Genomic DNA, 18,608 nt, shown 5'->3' with positions numbered 1-18,608 from the left:
CCTTTTACTGCCTTTCCCTTCCTGCCCAGCACCACTGTCAGGTGACAGCATTATCCCATGGGGCACCCCAGCCACTGCTGCAGACATCCAGGAAACTGAGTATGAATTTCTACCCCTTCTTGGTTACTGGCAGGAAACCACTTACCAGTGCTACTTAAAAAAAATATGTAGAAAAGGAAATAAAATTTGTAGGTCTTATGGTAAAGGTCCTACGAAGTGCAGAAAGCTCTTCTGCTGAGTTAGTAATTTTTGTCTGTGGGTAACATCTCTGGCTTTGCTGAGAACAGGGAAGAGCTGATTGCAGCAGTTGTTGGCTAAAGCTGGTGCACAGAGTGGTTTTTTCAAGCATTGCTCAGACAGTTCATTGTTGGAATGCAGAAGGAACTGCTCCTTATGCCATTGAGGTGTGGACTATATCCATCTGCAGTGGCACTTCCATTTCCTGAATGCTGGGCCATGCTTCAATCTCTGATTTGCAATTCCATGACAAATATCGGCTCTTTTCTGCAGAGTGAATACCCTGAGGCTGAGAACTCACACATTTGTGCTTCCCCTGATTCACTGCATTTGGGACTCCAGATTGATGAAGCAATTTACTGCCATTGCAGACACCATGCAGCAGCTTCCCGAGGAGCAATGGAAAAACCAGCCCAGTCAACCTTCCAGCCCACACTGACCCCATGGAGCTTTGATCCCTGCCATGGAGGAGCACCAAAATGAAGGAACTGATGAGCAGAGTGATGCTGGCTGATCCAAAATAGAACACATCAATAAACTTGCAGTGACAATGGTACCAGACCTTCCACTCATCTTTTCCTCAAGTGAATTCACACTATTACAGTCCATGAATCCTCACTGCATAAGGAAGGTGATTATTTCCTATGGCTTGGGAGCCAAGGAGTCCAAGTGGAACATCACAGTGAGCTACAGAGCACTCAGCTGGAGATCAGGTCCACTGTGACACTGTGTGTTTGAGTAAAGAGGACTGTGAAAGTCTTAGGAAGGTTATGAGAACCTTAGGAAATCTTGGGATTTTCATTGCTGCAAAGCATCAGGGAAGCTGGCTGAGTATCACACAGTACATCCTTTGTGTGATGTATCTGAGATCAGGCAAAACTGAGTTGTGGGTGAAATTTCAAAGACGAGAAATGAATCTACACTCAGAAGGATTGTTCACTTTCTGCAAAGTACAATTTATGCTAATTTTCACATGGCACTGCTTGCTTAAAAGATGCTAAGGCTGCCAAAATATTTGAAAAGGACACAACTGGAAGAAGAGGCGTTATATGCATGAAATAGAACAAGAAACTTTTTTTATTCTATACAAAGAATAACTGAATTTTTACACTGAAGTTTTGATGTGCAGCATGTAAATAGCATAACTGTTTATACTGAATTTTATCTGAATCGAGACATTTATCTGAACTGAATTTATCTGAGAAAGTCACTTTAAAAAATGCATTGTTCATCTATGATTTTAACTTGGAAAGACTTTTATAAAGGGTATCTATTTTTAAGACAATGCAAGTTCTCCTTGTTGAGGAACTGGTGGTTCTGTCTCCTTGCATATTAATTTACAGTTATAAAACAATTTCCTTTGAGGAGGTAAAAGCAGAGCTATAAACTGTCAATTTTCTCTTCTGCTGGGAACAATCACTTTAGAAAGAATATTCACTGTGAGGTACATAGATATGAATCTTCCTGACAAACATCTCCATTGGAGAAAAAGGGCTGTCAGAAGACCTCCCATCTCCACCCATCCAAATGGGTTATGGGGAAGAAGTTCTTTCAGAAGGGAGGTAGAATTGTGCCCCAAAACCCCAGAGGCATACAGACATGGAGCTAGCCTGGAGAACAGCAAACACGAGTCAAAGCTATGCTACAACTGACTTCACCAGTTTTGCAGCAAAGCAGGAATTGCATGGCAGGCAGTGTTGGAAAGCAGCTCATTGCTCAATTCTCAAAGCCCCTCACACAGAAAATCTCCCAAAGGATCAATAAAGAGCAAAAGGATAAAGGGCTGTCCTTTGTGCTGAGGGAACCTTCTCCAGCCTCAGCTTCCTCCCACAGGGAACATTGGCCTCTTCCAACATGGACATCTCAGGCTGGGAATCCTAAGAAGAGTCCCTGTAGGAAGGGACGGACTGTCACAGTAACTCCTGTTCACTCTGCAGCCACCACAGTGTTGCTGTTTCCTAAATGACCTTCAAGGACTTGTGCTTCAAATTTGACATAAGCTTCAGATCATGTTCATTCTGACAAAAAACATTTCCTAAGAACCTCCCATTGTCAAAGAAGAAGTGATGCAGTTTTATACTGTCACCTTTCCCCCCACAATCCTCAGCAAATTAATTCAGCTGCTACAAGCAGCAGACTTGACAGGAAAAAACCAAACTAAAGAAAAAGTCAAGGTAGTTGCATAAGGGAGATCATTCTTTTCTCCAGCAGGTTTCTTACAGAAGCAAAAATGTGCCTGGCAGAAGCTGGTAAAGAGAAGCTTTCTGTGCAGAGCTAGAAATGCCCAGGATCCAGAGCTCCTCCCTGCTGTGAGATTTTCTCACAACATTCCAGCTAAGCAGGTTCTGGGAAAAAGCAGTGCTTTGCTTCTCAACTCCTAGCAGAATGGATCCAAAAAACCACTTAGAGCTGAGATGAAACATGGGAATCTTAAAGTTTTGCTGTTTGTTTTTTTTTCAAATGTTCCCCTTCCACTAAGCAAGCTACAACATAATGTTGCGAACGCAAGAAAAAGGCACATGTTTGAAAAATTAATTACACAGATGTAAGTATTCCAAAAGCCACTGTTGGAAAAACAATATTTTTCAGGGTTATGGTTGGTTTGTAAGATTTTTTTTGCCATGTTATTACACTAGATTAATGTTTTATGCATCACCTTTGAAATTTTAAGTTATTTGGTTTTTCACTGACTTGAAAGAGAAGGAAAAATAATTCTAAAGTGTCAGTAATTTTCTGCACCAAAGTTTTCAACAAACAGAACATCAAAGAAGAAAAAGTTACGACACTGCCGAGGCTCCACAGTGCATTCCATTTTCTGGGGCGGATTTGGCTTGGTGCAGGGCAGCTTGAATTCTGAAATGTGTCCTTGTTTCCATGGAGTAATTCTTGTAGCTTTGTCTGAAACAAAAGAAGATCCACTCCGATGAATATATATTTTTAAAACATTTCTAAGTTATCTTTGTATTGCTGTTTTAAGCAAAACAACTGTAGACAGCAAAAAAGCTTTTCTTCACAAGATCCTTTGTTGCCTACTCTAAAATACAAGGCGTGTGTTCCTGGCCACACAATGCAGCTCTTTGTTCTTTATTTGTAGTTCCACTGTCTGGCAATTACCAGAAAAATATAGCTTAATAAGAAATTGAATCTGGTCCACTCAATCAAAATATTGAGTCCATATTAATTATCTGTAATATCCACTTGGTTTGCATTCAGAAATTAGAAATTTTTCCCCCTCTCAAAGTATAAATGACAAATTTGAATACAAATATTTTCAGCATTTCTAAAAATCATTTTAATAAGGCAGACTCATTTTAAGAAAGTAAAAAGGAGAGGGGAAAAAAAGAAGAGAGAGAGAGAGAGAGAGAGGGAGAAGGGAAACTATCCTGAAGCAGAGGAGGGAATCATCCGATCTCCATCCTATGGTTGCCAACAATGGCAATACTCTGTGCAGGAAATGAAGCCAAACAATTTGCTGCTCCAGAAGCTTGGAAAGAGAAAATGGGCAAAACCCACATTCCATATCAGCTTTTGAGGAGCAATTCACCATTCCAGGGAAAGACTGGCAGGATTTCCACTGCACACATCCAGTGCTTGACTCCACACTGTCATCTGCCTATAGTTTCCAGTAGCTCTGTCATGCTCTAAAGAGTTACTAAGACATTCTGTATTTTCATGGAAAAGCTTACATAAAAACCAGAAAAATTGCCCCAGGACCACAAAGAAAGTGCAGATCCTACTTAGTAGGAATTAACATGTCAGCTCCTACAGGATGGATATAGAATCCAGATACAAAAGAGGATTAGCCCATGCTAATTTTCTTGCAGAAGATATTTGTCGTCTTTACAGAAACATAACACTAAGTATTAAACTCTGTGTATCTTAACAGCATTTCAGTTCACAATTCATAATTCAAGCCAAGCATGGCAGTGTGGTATCTGTCTGTGGCAGTGCCAGTCTCTTGGTGAAAACAAGGAATTCCATGCCCATCCTGCACCAGCTTATCATTTTATGTATGTAACACCCAGGAGGCTGACTGAGAAAAGGAGGTGGCTGGGTTGTGCTGTGTGCTGCTCTGAAACCCCTTGGAGTTTTTCCTTTAAATCAAATAGCTTTTGTCATGCAGGGCCCATATTTCTCATGAGCACGCTGATATTCTTGTTTGTAGTTTGCAGTCATACAAATAGAAATATTTCCATGCATGACCAAGCCAAAACTGTTTATCATCTCGTCCCACTCTTTCTCCCAGAGCTGAGGATCCAAGCCAGCAGCAGTATGTGGATTTAGGTCAGGCAAATCAAGCATCATGCACCAGCCAAGCGCTCGCCAGCTCCTGCCAACTGCAAACAGAATTCTGCAGCCCCAACCCCACCAACGCTCTGCTCTCCCTCTCGTGGCTGCTGAGACATTTAGTGTTTGTAGCTGAAAGCTCATAAACCCAGAGCATTTTGATGCCACAGGTGGAAATGTAAGAGCTGCACCTTTATTTATGGCTGACTGAAACAAGGGGGTTTGTAATGAGATTTTTTTTTTTTTTTTTTGCACGTCATCACAGTTTTCACGAGTTTTCACAGCAAGTCTGAGTACCAGCTTTCACACACTGGGCAACAGCACATTTCTCAGAGCTGCTGACTGCTGGTGCACCCCTTCAAGCCAAACACCTTCTCCCCAGGGGACTTGAGGCACCCAGAGCTGCAAGGGAAAGGTGCAGTGGCTGCGCAGCAACGACAGAAGATCCAGCTGGAATCAGCAGCTCCAAATCCCTCATTTCTAGACATCTTCATAAGAGAGATTTGAATAAAGGAAATAAGGAGAGGAGAGGTGTGTTTTGAGGAACATGAAGCGAATTGAAACACTTTCCACTGCACTTTGCTAATGCAATTTTTGCTGCTCTTAATAACTTCCATAAGTCTACAGAGAACCATGCTCACAAGCACAGGAGATTAAGGATTACAATATTTTAATTTTTGTGCTGACAGGCTTTTGGCATAATCTTTGGTAGGCTTTATTTGCTATTCTGTCTTGCAAAGTGGCCTGACTTGGACAAAAAACAACATAAAAACTCTACCTGACCTCTCTGGACCAGGGGCAGCCATCAGTTTTGTAGCTGCTCACCTGTGGCAGTGACTCTGCACATCTGGACTCATTCAGCATCCAGGCAGAGGTGAATTATGAATTACCTTCCTGCTGCTGCTGGATGCTTGAAGAGGGGGAGAGTTGTTTGGTTTGGATTCCCTCCCTCCCCAGCACTGCCAAAATTTTGGCTCAGCAGAGGAATAAAGGTTCAAACAGAGGCAAACCCCACATTTTGTTAATTTTATAATAAAGAACACACATGATCAAGTCTAACTTCCCGATAAACCTACTTAGCTAGAAAAATCAATCACACAGAAGAGGAAAAGCAGGTTTTAGTTGCCTTGATGCAGATGAAACAATACAAAGATACCAAGTGTAACCTGAAGCATTATCTTAAATGTATTTCATCAAGGAAAGAAACAGGCACTGCTGGCCATTAATTAAAGTAATGCTATTTTAGCCATAGCACAGAGCTTTGATTTAATATATATTTTACATGAATAAGCAAATAGACTACAAAGATGATTACATTTTGTTACACACGGATTATTTCTTATGGAAGCCTTTGACGTTCCTATTAACATATTTAATTTTTTTTTGCTCTTTTCAGAGCAGATGGGCGAATCCCAGACTGAACAAATGTAACACCTACCAAAGGTCCAAACCACAACTAAGGCACAGACACTCCCACTGGAAAAGTGAAACAAGTTTCCATGATATTAATGAAATTATTCTGCTTCCTGCTAATCAGTGGAACACCAAACTGACCTGTCAGACACAGAGGCTTTACACTTACTTTGCTTTTTCCAGAAGTTTTATTGCTTCTTCTCTTCTATCCTGGTCTAGATACAGTATTGCCAGCTCCAGCAAGGCATTTGGAATTAGATAATGGTCATATTTTATCTTCTTCTCACTGCATTGGAAAAGAAATAACTTAGAGAGCTTGAAATGATATATTGTTTCCCTCATTTAAGAGCTCCAAACAAAATAAATAGGAGATTAGCTCAGATCAGAAGGAGCAATCAATCTCTATTACAACACTTGTCATGTTCTCTATCCAAAGTTCCCTTCTGCGTTATTAAATGTGTATTTTGCATAAGCATCCTACACAATATGTATAATCTCAGGATTAGAAAATAATGCCTTCATTATCAGGGAAGTGTTAGAAAAGATGACAATATCATGAGCTCTATCCATGTGAGCTGACAATTAGAGGTGCCATTCACCTCATGATGTACAGAAGTTCCCAGGGTAATCATCCCACCTGTCTCTGCAGAGTGCATTTGGCTTTTGGGGTACAGCTTCTTCTTGACAGGGAAGAGGAAGGGGGGAAAAAAAAGGTAAGTGGTATCTGAAAAGCTTTGTGCACCTACAGTCCCCCAAAAATGAGAAAATACCTCAATAAAAATTGTAGATTTTAAATTCTTCAACACATGGCTAACAACACTGGAAATTAACATTGAAATATCTTGAAGTAAACAGCAAAGATATAGCAGTCCTCTCCCTTCTATTCATATCGTGGTTGCATCTCTTCTTACTTGAAACTCAAGAGCTCTCCTACATGCCAGGTATGAAAACTTACTTTAAATAGATGTAATTAAAATGGTCTTCTGCTTCTGAGATCTTGCCCAAATGCTTGAGGCATAATCCCTTTAGCAGCTTTATCACACACCGGTCATCTGCCAGTAATTCTGTAGCTGCATGAGGAAGTAAATAGCACATTTTAGAAAATTCTAGAACAGAAGAGACTTTCCTACCTGTAGGAAAACTTTTACAAAGGTAAGTGTGAGCACTGTCCACCTACTGAAATACAGGAAAGAACCAGTTGGTGAATTTAATTTAACACAGAGACAAATACACATCAACCTTTTCATAAAGTGATCAAATTTTGCCCAAAAATAGTTGGGCTGTTCTTTCCCTCCCTACTCCCACTGAAAGGTTATTCCACAGTCTCACTGCTCTGACACCTAAAAACTAATTTAAGGTGTCAATTTTGTAAATATTGAAGTCCAATTTACAATCTCTCAACCTCATGCCTTTATTGCCTTGTACAACACTTCTGCTTTCCTAACTTGTAGTCACATGGCCTATTCATGGGCAAGAGTTTTATCAATTCTCCACCTTTTTTTGGCTAAACAAAAATATATGAAACTTTGCTTCCTGTACCTCACATCTTACCATACCTTCTTTGGAGTTCATACTTCTGAGTGCCCACAGTCTTACCAGACTCACCTAGCTCAAAGTCCTTACTATCAACACTTTCTCCATCAGAATTTCTGCATAATACATTTCAAGGAAAACATCTGGGTTTTTAATAGCCAATCCATATAGGCAGCTTACTCTCAAAAGTTTACAAGCAAAATCTTCAGCTTGGTTGCTCATTTCCAATTCACTAAAAATGCCTGAAAACAGCAAGTCAATGTTTGGAACAGGCAACACTTTAAATTGTTAGCATGTTTAAAATATATCCCACTTTTCAATTACATGTCCTCATAGTGTTCTAGAAACAAAAATCTGCTATAAATCCCTGCAAAATGCAGCCTTATCCACAATTTGCCAACAAAGAAAAAAAAGGATTAGAGAAATACTTCACTTATTTAAAATAATGAAACAAAATGGGTGACAAAGAAGGTGAAAAGGTCAAAGGCCACCTTCTAAGATATCACCTTCACTGAAAATATGTTCCCATTCTCTTTTTAAATTAATTAAAAATAGATAGTTTTAGCTAGTCTTTCAGCAACCCTTTCAAACCTTGTGTAACTCACTGCACAGAAGAGCAAGGCCCTAGAAAAGACTGCAATGCAGTATTTTAGTCTATATTCCTTTGTCAACAGGGGCTTGATCCTTTTGCAGGAAGGTTGTATATAATAGTAATAAGATCAAATATTGGTCAAGGGAAAACTTTGGGAGAAAAAGCTGTGCAGACTGCTTGCTCTCCCCACAGGAACTGGGAAAGACTGACAAGAAATAAACACCAATTGAATTTTCTCATGGATAGCTAATTAAGAGGCTGACAGACAATGTGGTAGCAGAGTTTCAGTTCAATGCTATATTGTGCTCATTGACAGGAAGGCCATCCCTGGTGTCCTGGATTTCTGCAGCATATTGGTGACACCAGAACATTCAGCCCAAAGGTCACGTCATAAACTGACAGAACTTTTAAAACAAAAAAAAACAACTCCTGTCTTATTTATCCTTCAAAATTGAAATATCTGAGGATAACAAAGCTTCAGGATCCAAGTAATCAAGTCAATGCATATGCTGATTTTGATCTAGCAAAATGTTCTTTAACACATGTCATAAACCATTCCTAACACACATTTGTGGATAGAAAATCACTTGCTATTGTTGTAAGTTATTGCTATATTAAAAATAAAAAATATTCCTATCTGCATAAACAGTTTATGGTTCCATTATCTAGGTTCCTCCTATGATTCAATTAACTTTACTAATGAGTGTCTCTCTACTCACAGATAATATATTTAGCTGTTGCACTGTAAAATAACTGCTTAGACCCTACTACTGGTTACCTGAACATCTTGCCAATGCTTCTTCTGCTTCATTTAAAGTCTCTAACATGCCTTCTGTTAAGTTGGGACATTTTCCAATTACAGCATAGCCATTCCAGATATACATCATTTCCTGGGGTCAGGGAGAAATGACAGCATCATTAATTAGAGCACTGGATAAATGTAGTTGTCAAATACTTCAGTTTATCTCTGCATGATGAAGAAGTTACAGGTTCCCTAAATAAAGTCAGTTTGTCAAAATGTATTTTCACTGCAACGGAAAACTTGTTACACTGGTTTTCAGAACAAATTAGCCCTGAAAGACACCCCAAGAGCCACTTACTGCACGACATGAAAAGGAGATTTCTTGAACAGAATAAACACAATCTCATTTTTAGAAGAAGGCAAGTACCAGCAAAATAGACTTGAAACATTCATGGCACATGGCTAATTATCCCTTCATTAAGGTCTCCTCTTGTTTTTCAGTTCTATCCTAGCCAAGGCCTTAATACCTATAAATAACTGCAATGTACTGCTTCCATGGAAAAAGTATGAAATCTCAGGACAGCAAAACAAACCCTCTAACCTTTAAGCCAAGTTTCAAACAAACCAACAGAATTTTAAATCTGAACTCTAAACCTGTTACATTCCTCAGGTTTGTTTGGTGCTCCCAAAGAAAGTAACTTCTTCATTATTCAACTACTAGTTGAAGTAAATTTAGAGTAAATTTTATTAAAAACTATTGGTTGAATTCCTATTTGTTACTGGGGTTCTTAGAGTATATCACCAAATGTGCCCGTTGCTACTTCCAGTCCCAAAGTCAAAGATGGAAATATTATACACACTTAAAACTCACCCTCATGACCAGTTATTTAACCATAGAATTACAGAATATCCTGAGTTGGAAGGGACCCACAAGGATTGTTGATTCCAGCTCCTGGTCCTGCACAAGAGCACCCCAAGAATCCCACCCTGTGCTTGAGAGCATTGTCCAAATGCTCCTGGAGCTCTATCAGGCTGGTGCTGTGACCATTCCCTGTGAGCCTGTTCAGTGCCCAACCACCCTCTGGGGGAAGAACCTTCGCTAATATCCAACCTAAACATTCCCTAATACAGCCTCATGTCATTCCCTCAGGTCCTGTCACTGATAACCAGAGAGAAGAGATCAGTGTCTGTTGTATTTATTCTATTTATTTACATGACCTTGTCTGTGTGTGATAATTTAAAGCATTTGGGTAAGATTTCTATATAGAATAACTGAATTGTGGAACTATGGCACAAAAAGCTGTCAGGCTAGAATAGCTGAAACAGCATGTCAGCCTCAGTCAGTGCTGCTTTCACCATCTGGTCTCTGTTGATTGAAAAACCTGTGCTGAGCTTACTGTACCTAGTACAGATTCATTAACATGGTTTTCAAACAGAACTACTCAAACCACATTTATTCAAGGCTAAATCTCTGAGCTAAGACTGGCTCGAGGACTCACTCTTCCCAGCAAGTCCCTTGATAATGAAAAGAAAAATCCTGGAGATGAGATTCTGCCCCTAATTCCACATCAATAAAGTGCTTTTATCTGTTCAGCTGCGGCACCTGCTGCCTCAGAAATGCAACTGCACAGCAGCCAAGGACGCAGTGCCCAGCCGGAGAGCTCCTGCTACAGAAACCTGCTCTGTTGAAATCCCAATAGGATAGCCCAGCCAAACCCCAGGTGTGTACACTCCTTCCTCTCTGAAACCTGAAAGGCACATCAAAGTAACCTAATTATTTCTCTCACTTCAGACTCATTAGTGGCATGTGGCCCCTGGTGATTAGCCATGCTCTGCTGTAACAACTATTTCTTCAAGAGGCACAGTGTCACATACCCACTGCTGGGCTGGGGAGTGATCTCCAAGAGGCTCTCTGTTCTGGCATTTTCTTAGAGAGTATTTACTAATTATCCATCTGTTTCTTAAAAACACAGCAGCTCAAAGTGCTGCAAGTGTTAACACCACTGCACTTGGCAAACCTCTGGACTCAAAACCCTTTTATGTTCTTTTTCACCTGCTCTTTGTAGACAGATTTTTGTAAGTGCACCATGAACAAGGCGATGGGTGCCTCATTCAGCTGGCCACAGGTAACAGGCCAGCATTACAGGGAAAGAAAATTAAACAAAAATCCCCAACAGTCCCAATGGTTTCTGGAGTGGCCAAAGGAGTCAGTTGTTTCATCCCAGCACCCATGAGCTGCTCTGGAGAGCACCAAACTGCAAACAGTCAGGGGCACATTAAACAGCTCTTTACATGAAATGCCCAGTCCTTCCATTGTCTCCTTGACACCACCCCTCCTTGTACCTTAAAGTCCTCTGTTAGCAAGCGACACGACAGAAGAGACCCAGGGCAAAGTTCCCCCAAAGGGAACCAAAAGAAAGCTGTTGGGAGCACGCTGGTCTATAGCTGGAATAATGAGTTACACATGCAACACATTTACGTGTCACAAACAACTGGCTGAGTTCCCTGTGGCTGGTGCATGCCCCAGTTTTACAGCATTCCTCGCATTCATTTGGCTTTGCTTTGGGAACATTCCAGTCTCCTGCAGAGGTTTTACCTTAGAAACATGGAAAGACACTATTCTAATTATCTCGGGTTTATTTCTGTAAGTTACAGAAATGTTGAAAAGGGGGTGAGTGTGGATATTTCTAACTTACCAAAGGTGGGACAGGCAAAGGAACGGGGTTTGAAGAAAGATACCGTCGTGCTTTCCGAATTGCAAACTTTTCTGTGGGCAGAGATTTCCCTGCAATTTTCAGTTTCAGACTGGGAACAATCCTGAAAGTTTAAAGGAAAATGTAAGGAATTTTTCCCCTGTGAATCTCTGGGATGAAGACATTAAAACTTTAAAAAAAAAAAAATCAAACCAAGGAGAACTAAAAAAGCTGTTACACACTGGGCTATTGCTACCTTGGGGAAGCTGAGCAATACATACTCACAAAAGCTGTCTTTATGCAGGGCACGTTTATCTCTAGGCTTCCTCTTTAATCAAGCAGGAGGAGAGGGACTCTTCCCCACTGAAAGATTAAATTAGATGATGCACCTGACTTATAAAGGGCTCATCTCTCTTCACAGGCTAAGAAAGAGGCAAACTAGCTTTTATCATCCCATTCTCCCAAAGACTAAAACTATTCACTTCATAATGGATTCCAAATTCAGTGAAATCTGCTTATAGTGATTACAAAAGACAGAGAAAAAGTATCATGTAAGCATATTTTTTAAAATTAGATTTTATATAAAAATTGTAAACCCTAAACTAATCAAATATTCTTTGCCCCAGCAAGAATTTTTGAGCTTAAATATTACATTAACACAATGAGGTTATCTCACTGTGTTAATAATGCACAGATTCACTTGCACATTTAAATATTTGTTACTTCTCTGAGACTCAGAACCCAAGGATCAAGTTGTGCTGACGTTCCCAGTAAGGAGGAACACATCCTGCAACACAATCCACTGGAAGTTTTCACATCTTACCTTCCATTTTGATTAAAGATAAAAACTGAAAAAGAACATGAGTGCTACATGGAACAGCAGCAACCGCTGTATGGCCAGGAGAAATCTGCTATCTGAACTCAGGGTCCACTTTAGTCTAAAGGATGCTTAACTCTGCAATTTCTTACCAATCCAACACTACTTGCACAGATCTTCGAATCTGCATGATGAATAATTTTGCCTCTCTTCCCCTAATACTGTGACATGAAAAGAGTAAACTGTTGTAACCATGAGTTTGCAAATTTTACCTAAATAATTCAACTTCGCTGTCTCCAAAAGGACTGCAGTCATCTGGTCCAAACATACTGAGATAAGCAGCTTTCATGTAAATGTAAGTAGCCTGCAAATGCAATACAGAATAACTGTACAGAAAAATGAATTTACAGCATCACCTTTATTAATATAAAACACAGAACAACATCATAGAGGAAGAAGTTGCTGCTTTTGCTCACAGTCTTACAAAAATTTAAGTAAGAGGTAAGTATTTTAGAAAGTGAGTATAGAATATTGTTTTCAAATCATGTGTGGTTTTGTTTACTTTGTATCAGCTTATAGTTTGTGTCCAAATTTCCAAATTCCGAGAAAAAAATCTCATGCTTGTGTAAAGTAAGTTTTCAATACTCTTAGGGACACATGCTAGAAAACTTATGAGTCTTCACCATCAAGTGCTCCAGCCTCCCTGCCCAAGTCACAGAAGGCAAAGGCAGAGAATGTGAGATGAACTCAATGCAGGAGATGTTTGGGTTCAAGACCATCTAAGGCACCTGAAGGTGCACAAGCTCGTGGATCCTGAGGGAACTGGTGGGTGAAGTTGCTAAGCCATTGCCCATCATTACTTGAGAAGTCATGGCAGTCCAGGGAAATTCCCACTGGCTGGAATAGGGGAAACATAATCCCCATTTCTAAAAAGGCAAAAAGGGAAGACAAAGGAAGGAAAGCTACCAGGGTTCTGGAAAGAAGAGCTTCTCCCTTCCAGATGCACAGGAATAGGTGTCACTTCTAATTATATTTATTGCCCTGGAGACACCACCGTGGCTAACCTCACTCATCCCCAGAAGAGCTTTTATCCACAGTATAATGAAAGAAATGGCAACTTGCACCATCAATTGCAACATTTGATGACACAACCAGTCAATACACAGCATCTTTAACAAGCTGCTCTTCATCCACCAGTTGGCCCCAAAAGATTTCTGCTTGCCCACAACCTGTTCAGGTTTGAAAGTTTGCAGCTCACATTGCTCTGTAACAACCACAGCAGGCCAGGTTTTACTTTACAGTCTGTACCTTCAAAGCTACAAAAAGTCAACTCAATTTGATTGAAAGTTAATAGATACTACAGGCACTTCTGCTCTACTGTTGTGCAGAACTCACCTTTGACCAAGTGTTTTCCTTGCTCAGCAGGTCTGCGTAGAAAAAAGCCATTTTCCACTGGCGCTTGTAGGTGAAGCACCACATCAGCTCCCAGTAGCACATGTGATGAAACTGCTTCCAGTACTGCTGAGCTTCGCAGCATTCCTCGTACCTATTGACTGCCTGCACACACAGAGTTCCAAACATTGCCTCAGTGATGTGTAAATGCACAGACAGGGGGCTGGAACACACACTGGGGCTCCAGGATCTGCCTGCATGGCTTCTGCAGCTTCCAAATTATTGACAGCCCAGTTCTTCCCAAAATCACATCTGTTGGCTTCACTCAAGAGATTCTTGGCTACCCAGTTATTCTGGTGTTAGCAAGTTCACTCTGCCACAGAGCTGCCCATTCCTTAAAGCTATATTATCTTCTAAGCATAATCAAAATGAATATTTGTGTCTAGGGAAATTAGGAAACTGAAGGCAGAGGACAGATGCTCAGCTGACATTTATTGCTGCACTTCTAGAGATTTCAAGGGATTTACTGTCCTACACACCAGCTGATACTCTGTCTCAGAGTACTTTGGACATGTATTCCTCATCTTAATATTTTTTCAAGTCTCTTATGACTCTCTGCTCACACTGAAGGTAAAGGATTACCACTGGATCTCATTAAAGACACAGCTTGCTTCAGGATAGGAAAGACAATGAGAAAACTGTGTGATTAATACTGGTGGACTAGATTATCACCAGAAATTGAGATGGGTAGCAAAATGAGGTGGAGAAACAAGTTAGTCAAAATAGTTTTAAAATTCCTATTTGTAATTCAATAAACTACAAATTGCATATAGGCCAAAGCCAGGAGAAGCATTAGCCAAAGAGAAAATATCATTCCTGGAGGAATTTTTCTAAAGCTTTTGAAATTTATTTTCTCAAGAGCAAAATGATTACTTACCGCATCAATATTACCCTTTAGTGTTTCTATCCTGCCTGCAAAAAACAGGAATATGGCTCCCTGTAATAAATAATAATAAAAATACAAGTATTCTATAACAGTTTTCAATCTGACCATACAGTCTAGATCTTTGTTTTTTGGCAAGGAAGCATTAAATGATCACACCAAATAAATTATGATTCATTTTACCTTTGGATAGCGAGCCAAGTAAGGCTTAAGTAGTCTTTCTGCCTCCTCAACATTTCCTTTTCCTGTCCCTATAAGGTGTAAAAATGCAAGTGATAAAAATAGTTAGAAAACAAAGACAAAACAAAAAAATAACAGGAACACAAAGTACTGATTATCCATCCTCAATGAGCCAATATGTTGGTTCCTTTCTCCACTAAGTAAGGCAGAAACACAGGTTGGTTCTGCACTAAGGCAGCAGCAGGAAGCCCTGATAACATTGTGCTTCCTGACCTGAAAACTCAGGCACAGACAAACACATTTTGCAGAATGATTTAGCAGGAGATAACACAGGAGTACACATTAGTGGGAAGCTGTCACCTCCCAAAAGAAGTCCACCAACAACAAAGCATTCATCATTTACAGCCAATTTTTAACCTCCTCAATAAGGCACCTGGCTCCTGAAGACAGATTTAGTTCTCACAACTTTCTTAGCCATCCCCATTATCTCCCTTCTTACATTTTAAACAAACCTCCATCTTAAACATGAAGACACATCATAATCTTCAGTTATGATCATTACTGAAAATGACCCACAAATGAGTTACATTTAATCTGGTTACAAACAAACAATTCACCAACAAACAAGTGATGGAATCATCTTTCTCCCCTTTGTGTCCCACAAGAACTAACCAAATCCAAGAGTTATTATAAACAATCTTACCTAACACAAAGGTCATGAAAGTATGATAGCAAAGCAACAGCATGGTACACAGCACCGACCTAAAGCTGTATGATGATGCTCCTTCTTGAAGCTGCAGCAGACCATGCTCCTGAGCAAACAGAGTGAGAAGGACAAAGTGTTGGAAAAGAACCAGAGCAATGTTTTTCTTGCTGGCTTAACTTCTGCAGTGTCAGCTACAGGTTGCTCACTCACCAAATTCCCCAAAAGGCAGTGACATACCTTGGTTACAGAGCAATCAAAGATTAAATACACATATTAATTTATCTAAAATCTTTTCATGGAGTTACTTCTTAGCCTGGGAAACACTTGGTTGACAGAGCAGCAACTTGGGATGCATTATGTGGTTAAAATAAGAAAATGAGAGACAACTTATCACCATGATCAAGTGCTGCTGAACAGCATTCCAGAAACAAAACAGAGTTTTGAAAAGCAAGACAAAATCTACACATCACCATTCATTGTACAGTATATCCTTGTTTGCTGTGGCTTGCTGCACAGAAGAGTTAAAGGCATCAAGAAAATAAAATCTCTAACTAGCAGAGCAAATATGTTAGGGCAAAATGACAATTTTAAGCATGCCAAGAACAAAAGGAGCTTTGCAATGATGTTGGCCCAGTACCACCAGTGGAAAAACATGATGAGAAGAAGACTATTTCTGTTCCCTTTGGGAAGAACTAAAGCAATCAAATGTAACACTGTGTTCATTTCCAAAGACAGCACGATGGATAACCAACTTTAAAGATTCAAGCAAGAGCATTTATCAGCCCTTTCTAGGACTAGCTCCATGATATCAACAGGAAGACTATTAATATGCAAATGTATCAAACAAGAGATCTGCCTACTTGTAAATATGCACAGTAAGACATCCACTGTGTGCTGGGGAAAAGTCAGTTAAAAAGTTACTCCATCACTGCACTGGAAAGTCACTGGAACACAATGTGTGTGACTACAAGGACATCCTTTCAAACCACCTACACCACAAATAGGAACCCTGAGGGAAGTCTAGCAGAGGCACCAGGGAAGGTATCAGGGAGAGCCCTCAGAGCATGATCCCAGCACAGATTTACATCTTTTGTGTGTCCTTGTTGACCGAGGGGTGTTACACCACCATGCCTTTATAGCTTACTGTGCAAACACTGAAGCCTGTAATTGTATTCTCATCTTCCTCAAATGTCTATTTTTTCACTTAACTAGTGCAGTTAATTGTTTTCACATAAATGCAGCATTTTTGTGATTCTGCTTTTCTTTGTTTTTAATTTCTCAGTGTATTACATTGATCACTGCTACAAGGAAAAATATGATTCATATTTGCAGACAAATTATTATAACACTTAGTTGGGATAAAATAATGAAAACACTGATTTGTATGTCACTAAAGAAGAAATTAAAAGACAGTAAGATCATTACTGAAAAATCAATGGAAATCAAGCACTCAGCAAAATAAAACCCACTTCATTTTCTGCTGAGAGCAAAAGTTTGATTGATACAAATAAATAAAATAGGATGTATTCAGGTTCTTCAAACTGCCCAGATGAAAACCACAAATATTTGGATTTTTTAAAAAGTAGCACTTCAAGGTAGAAGTAAAACAAAACATTCTGTGGAATGAATTTTGGGAAAAAAAAAATCCAAAGTATATTTCCAAAGTACTTTTTTGCAGTGAAAAATCTTCAGGCTTGATATTTTACTGAGCCTTTACTGCTACTAGGCCTTACAGCATTTGGTATCTTCCATATAATATAAAAACACATACAAAATAATGGGAATAGCATTAAGAATTATTCATACAGACTTTGTTTTTCATATAAAATAATGCAACCCTTTGGCAAATTGTCTCAATTATGTTTTAGTTTCAAAAGCATATTTGAGTACAGCCGAAGTTATAATCTGTATGGACAAGGAATGAACCCACACCCACCTTACACAGGACTGCACCCTGGATATCAGTAACTGGATTAAGAATAATGCTCATTCATCAGAAGAAGGCTGCAGATCTGACACCCTTAATTCTAAATGCTGGAACTGAGTAGTTCCACAGGCATGAGAAGCTCACTGAGCAAGTTAGTTCACTCTGTGGAATGTCCATAAGCCTATCTAGTCCAGCAGAGCTATTAAAGACTGTTTACTTTTCACTCTGCCACCTGAATATCCCAAACTTTCTGTGTTAAAATAATAATATAAGCAGTAGACACAGCCTAAATAAAAGAAATCTCGAAGTAGTTGTTACTAGTATTACAACACTTGCTTGTGGAAAACACTGTAGCAAAGCTGCTTCTCCTGAAAAAAAGCCTCTTCCAAACTACTTCTGTTACAATGGGATACCCAGAAAATAGAAATAAGAAGGGTGTCACTGGGAAACACCTTTTCATCCCACACTCCCTAGCTGGCCTCCATCTGTTTCTGGCCGAAGCACAGGTGCTCCTCCAAGGAACAATTTGGCACAGCAGCCAAATGAATCACCTTTCCAAGCAGTGCCCTTTCTCCACAGGGAGCCTACAGGGATTAGTCAACAAACCCCATCAGCCAAGGGAGTGCCAGGAGCTGGGCAATGCAATGCTCACCGGGATCAGACTGAGCATCTGGGAACCAAATCACCAGCAGCTACTTGAGCCTAAGGAGGAACTCTGCAAACAAACTGCACTCACTTAGGACTGGCACCAGTGAGTACATTATATTTAATTGTCAGGACACACCTTCTAACCGTAAATAACCCATAACTATATCCCACACCTATGTCACAACTGACATAACCAGGAATGAGCTTCCAAACAAAGTCTATGACAGGGTGTATTGCGACAATATAAAACAGATGTCAAGGCAATAAGTGTTTGTAATTTTTCCAGAATGTCATTTTTGTAATTTCCCTAAATTTAAACTAACACATTTCAGTGTTATTTTCACACAAAACATAAACTACTCTGAAGGACATAAGGTATAACATGCAAGCAGACATGATCATTTCTCAGCATTCTGTGCAGGCTCCTCACGACACCCCACAATCTAATTCCCAAGACTGCCACTACATTACATTATATCAGTATCTCATTGATTCAAT

At 39.8% G+C, this 18,608-nt stretch overlaps 1 protein-coding gene across 3 annotated transcripts in view; it reads right to left on the bottom strand.

Annotated features, from left to right (window-relative positions):
* Positions 1 to 1,296: 1,296 nt before the first annotated feature.
* TTC39A (tetratricopeptide repeat domain 39A) overlaps positions 1,297 to 18,608 on the bottom strand; it is a 43,409-nt gene continuing 26,097 nt past the window's right edge. For all 3 annotated transcript variants that reach the window (XM_085067620.1, XM_085067621.1, XM_085067619.1), the window contains exons 9-18: positions 15,533 to 15,641; positions 14,833 to 14,900; positions 14,644 to 14,703; positions 13,710 to 13,871; positions 12,587 to 12,678; positions 11,501 to 11,621; positions 8,841 to 8,952; positions 6,893 to 7,007; positions 6,107 to 6,223; positions 1,297 to 3,135 (exon numbers count right to left, since the gene is read on the bottom strand). In XM_085067620.1, the coding sequence (XP_084923746.1) occupies positions 3,015 to 3,135; positions 6,107 to 6,223; positions 6,893 to 7,007; positions 8,841 to 8,952; positions 11,501 to 11,621; positions 12,587 to 12,678; positions 13,710 to 13,871; positions 14,644 to 14,703; positions 14,833 to 14,900; positions 15,533 to 15,641 (1,077 nt within the window). In that variant the 3' untranslated portion in view covers positions 1,297 to 3,014. The remainder of the gene's footprint in view (positions 3,136 to 6,106; positions 6,224 to 6,892; positions 7,008 to 8,840; positions 8,953 to 11,500; positions 11,622 to 12,586; positions 12,679 to 13,709; positions 13,872 to 14,643; positions 14,704 to 14,832; positions 14,901 to 15,532; positions 15,642 to 18,608) is intronic.

The sequence above is a fragment of the Lichenostomus cassidix genome, chromosome 8, assembly GCF_008360975.1.
Source record: "Lichenostomus cassidix isolate B80296 chromosome 8, HeHo_3.0, whole genome shotgun sequence".
Taxonomy (NCBI): Eukaryota; Metazoa; Chordata; class Aves; order Passeriformes; family Meliphagidae; genus Lichenostomus; species Lichenostomus cassidix.
This window is presented reverse-complemented; position numbering and strand designations above follow the sequence as displayed.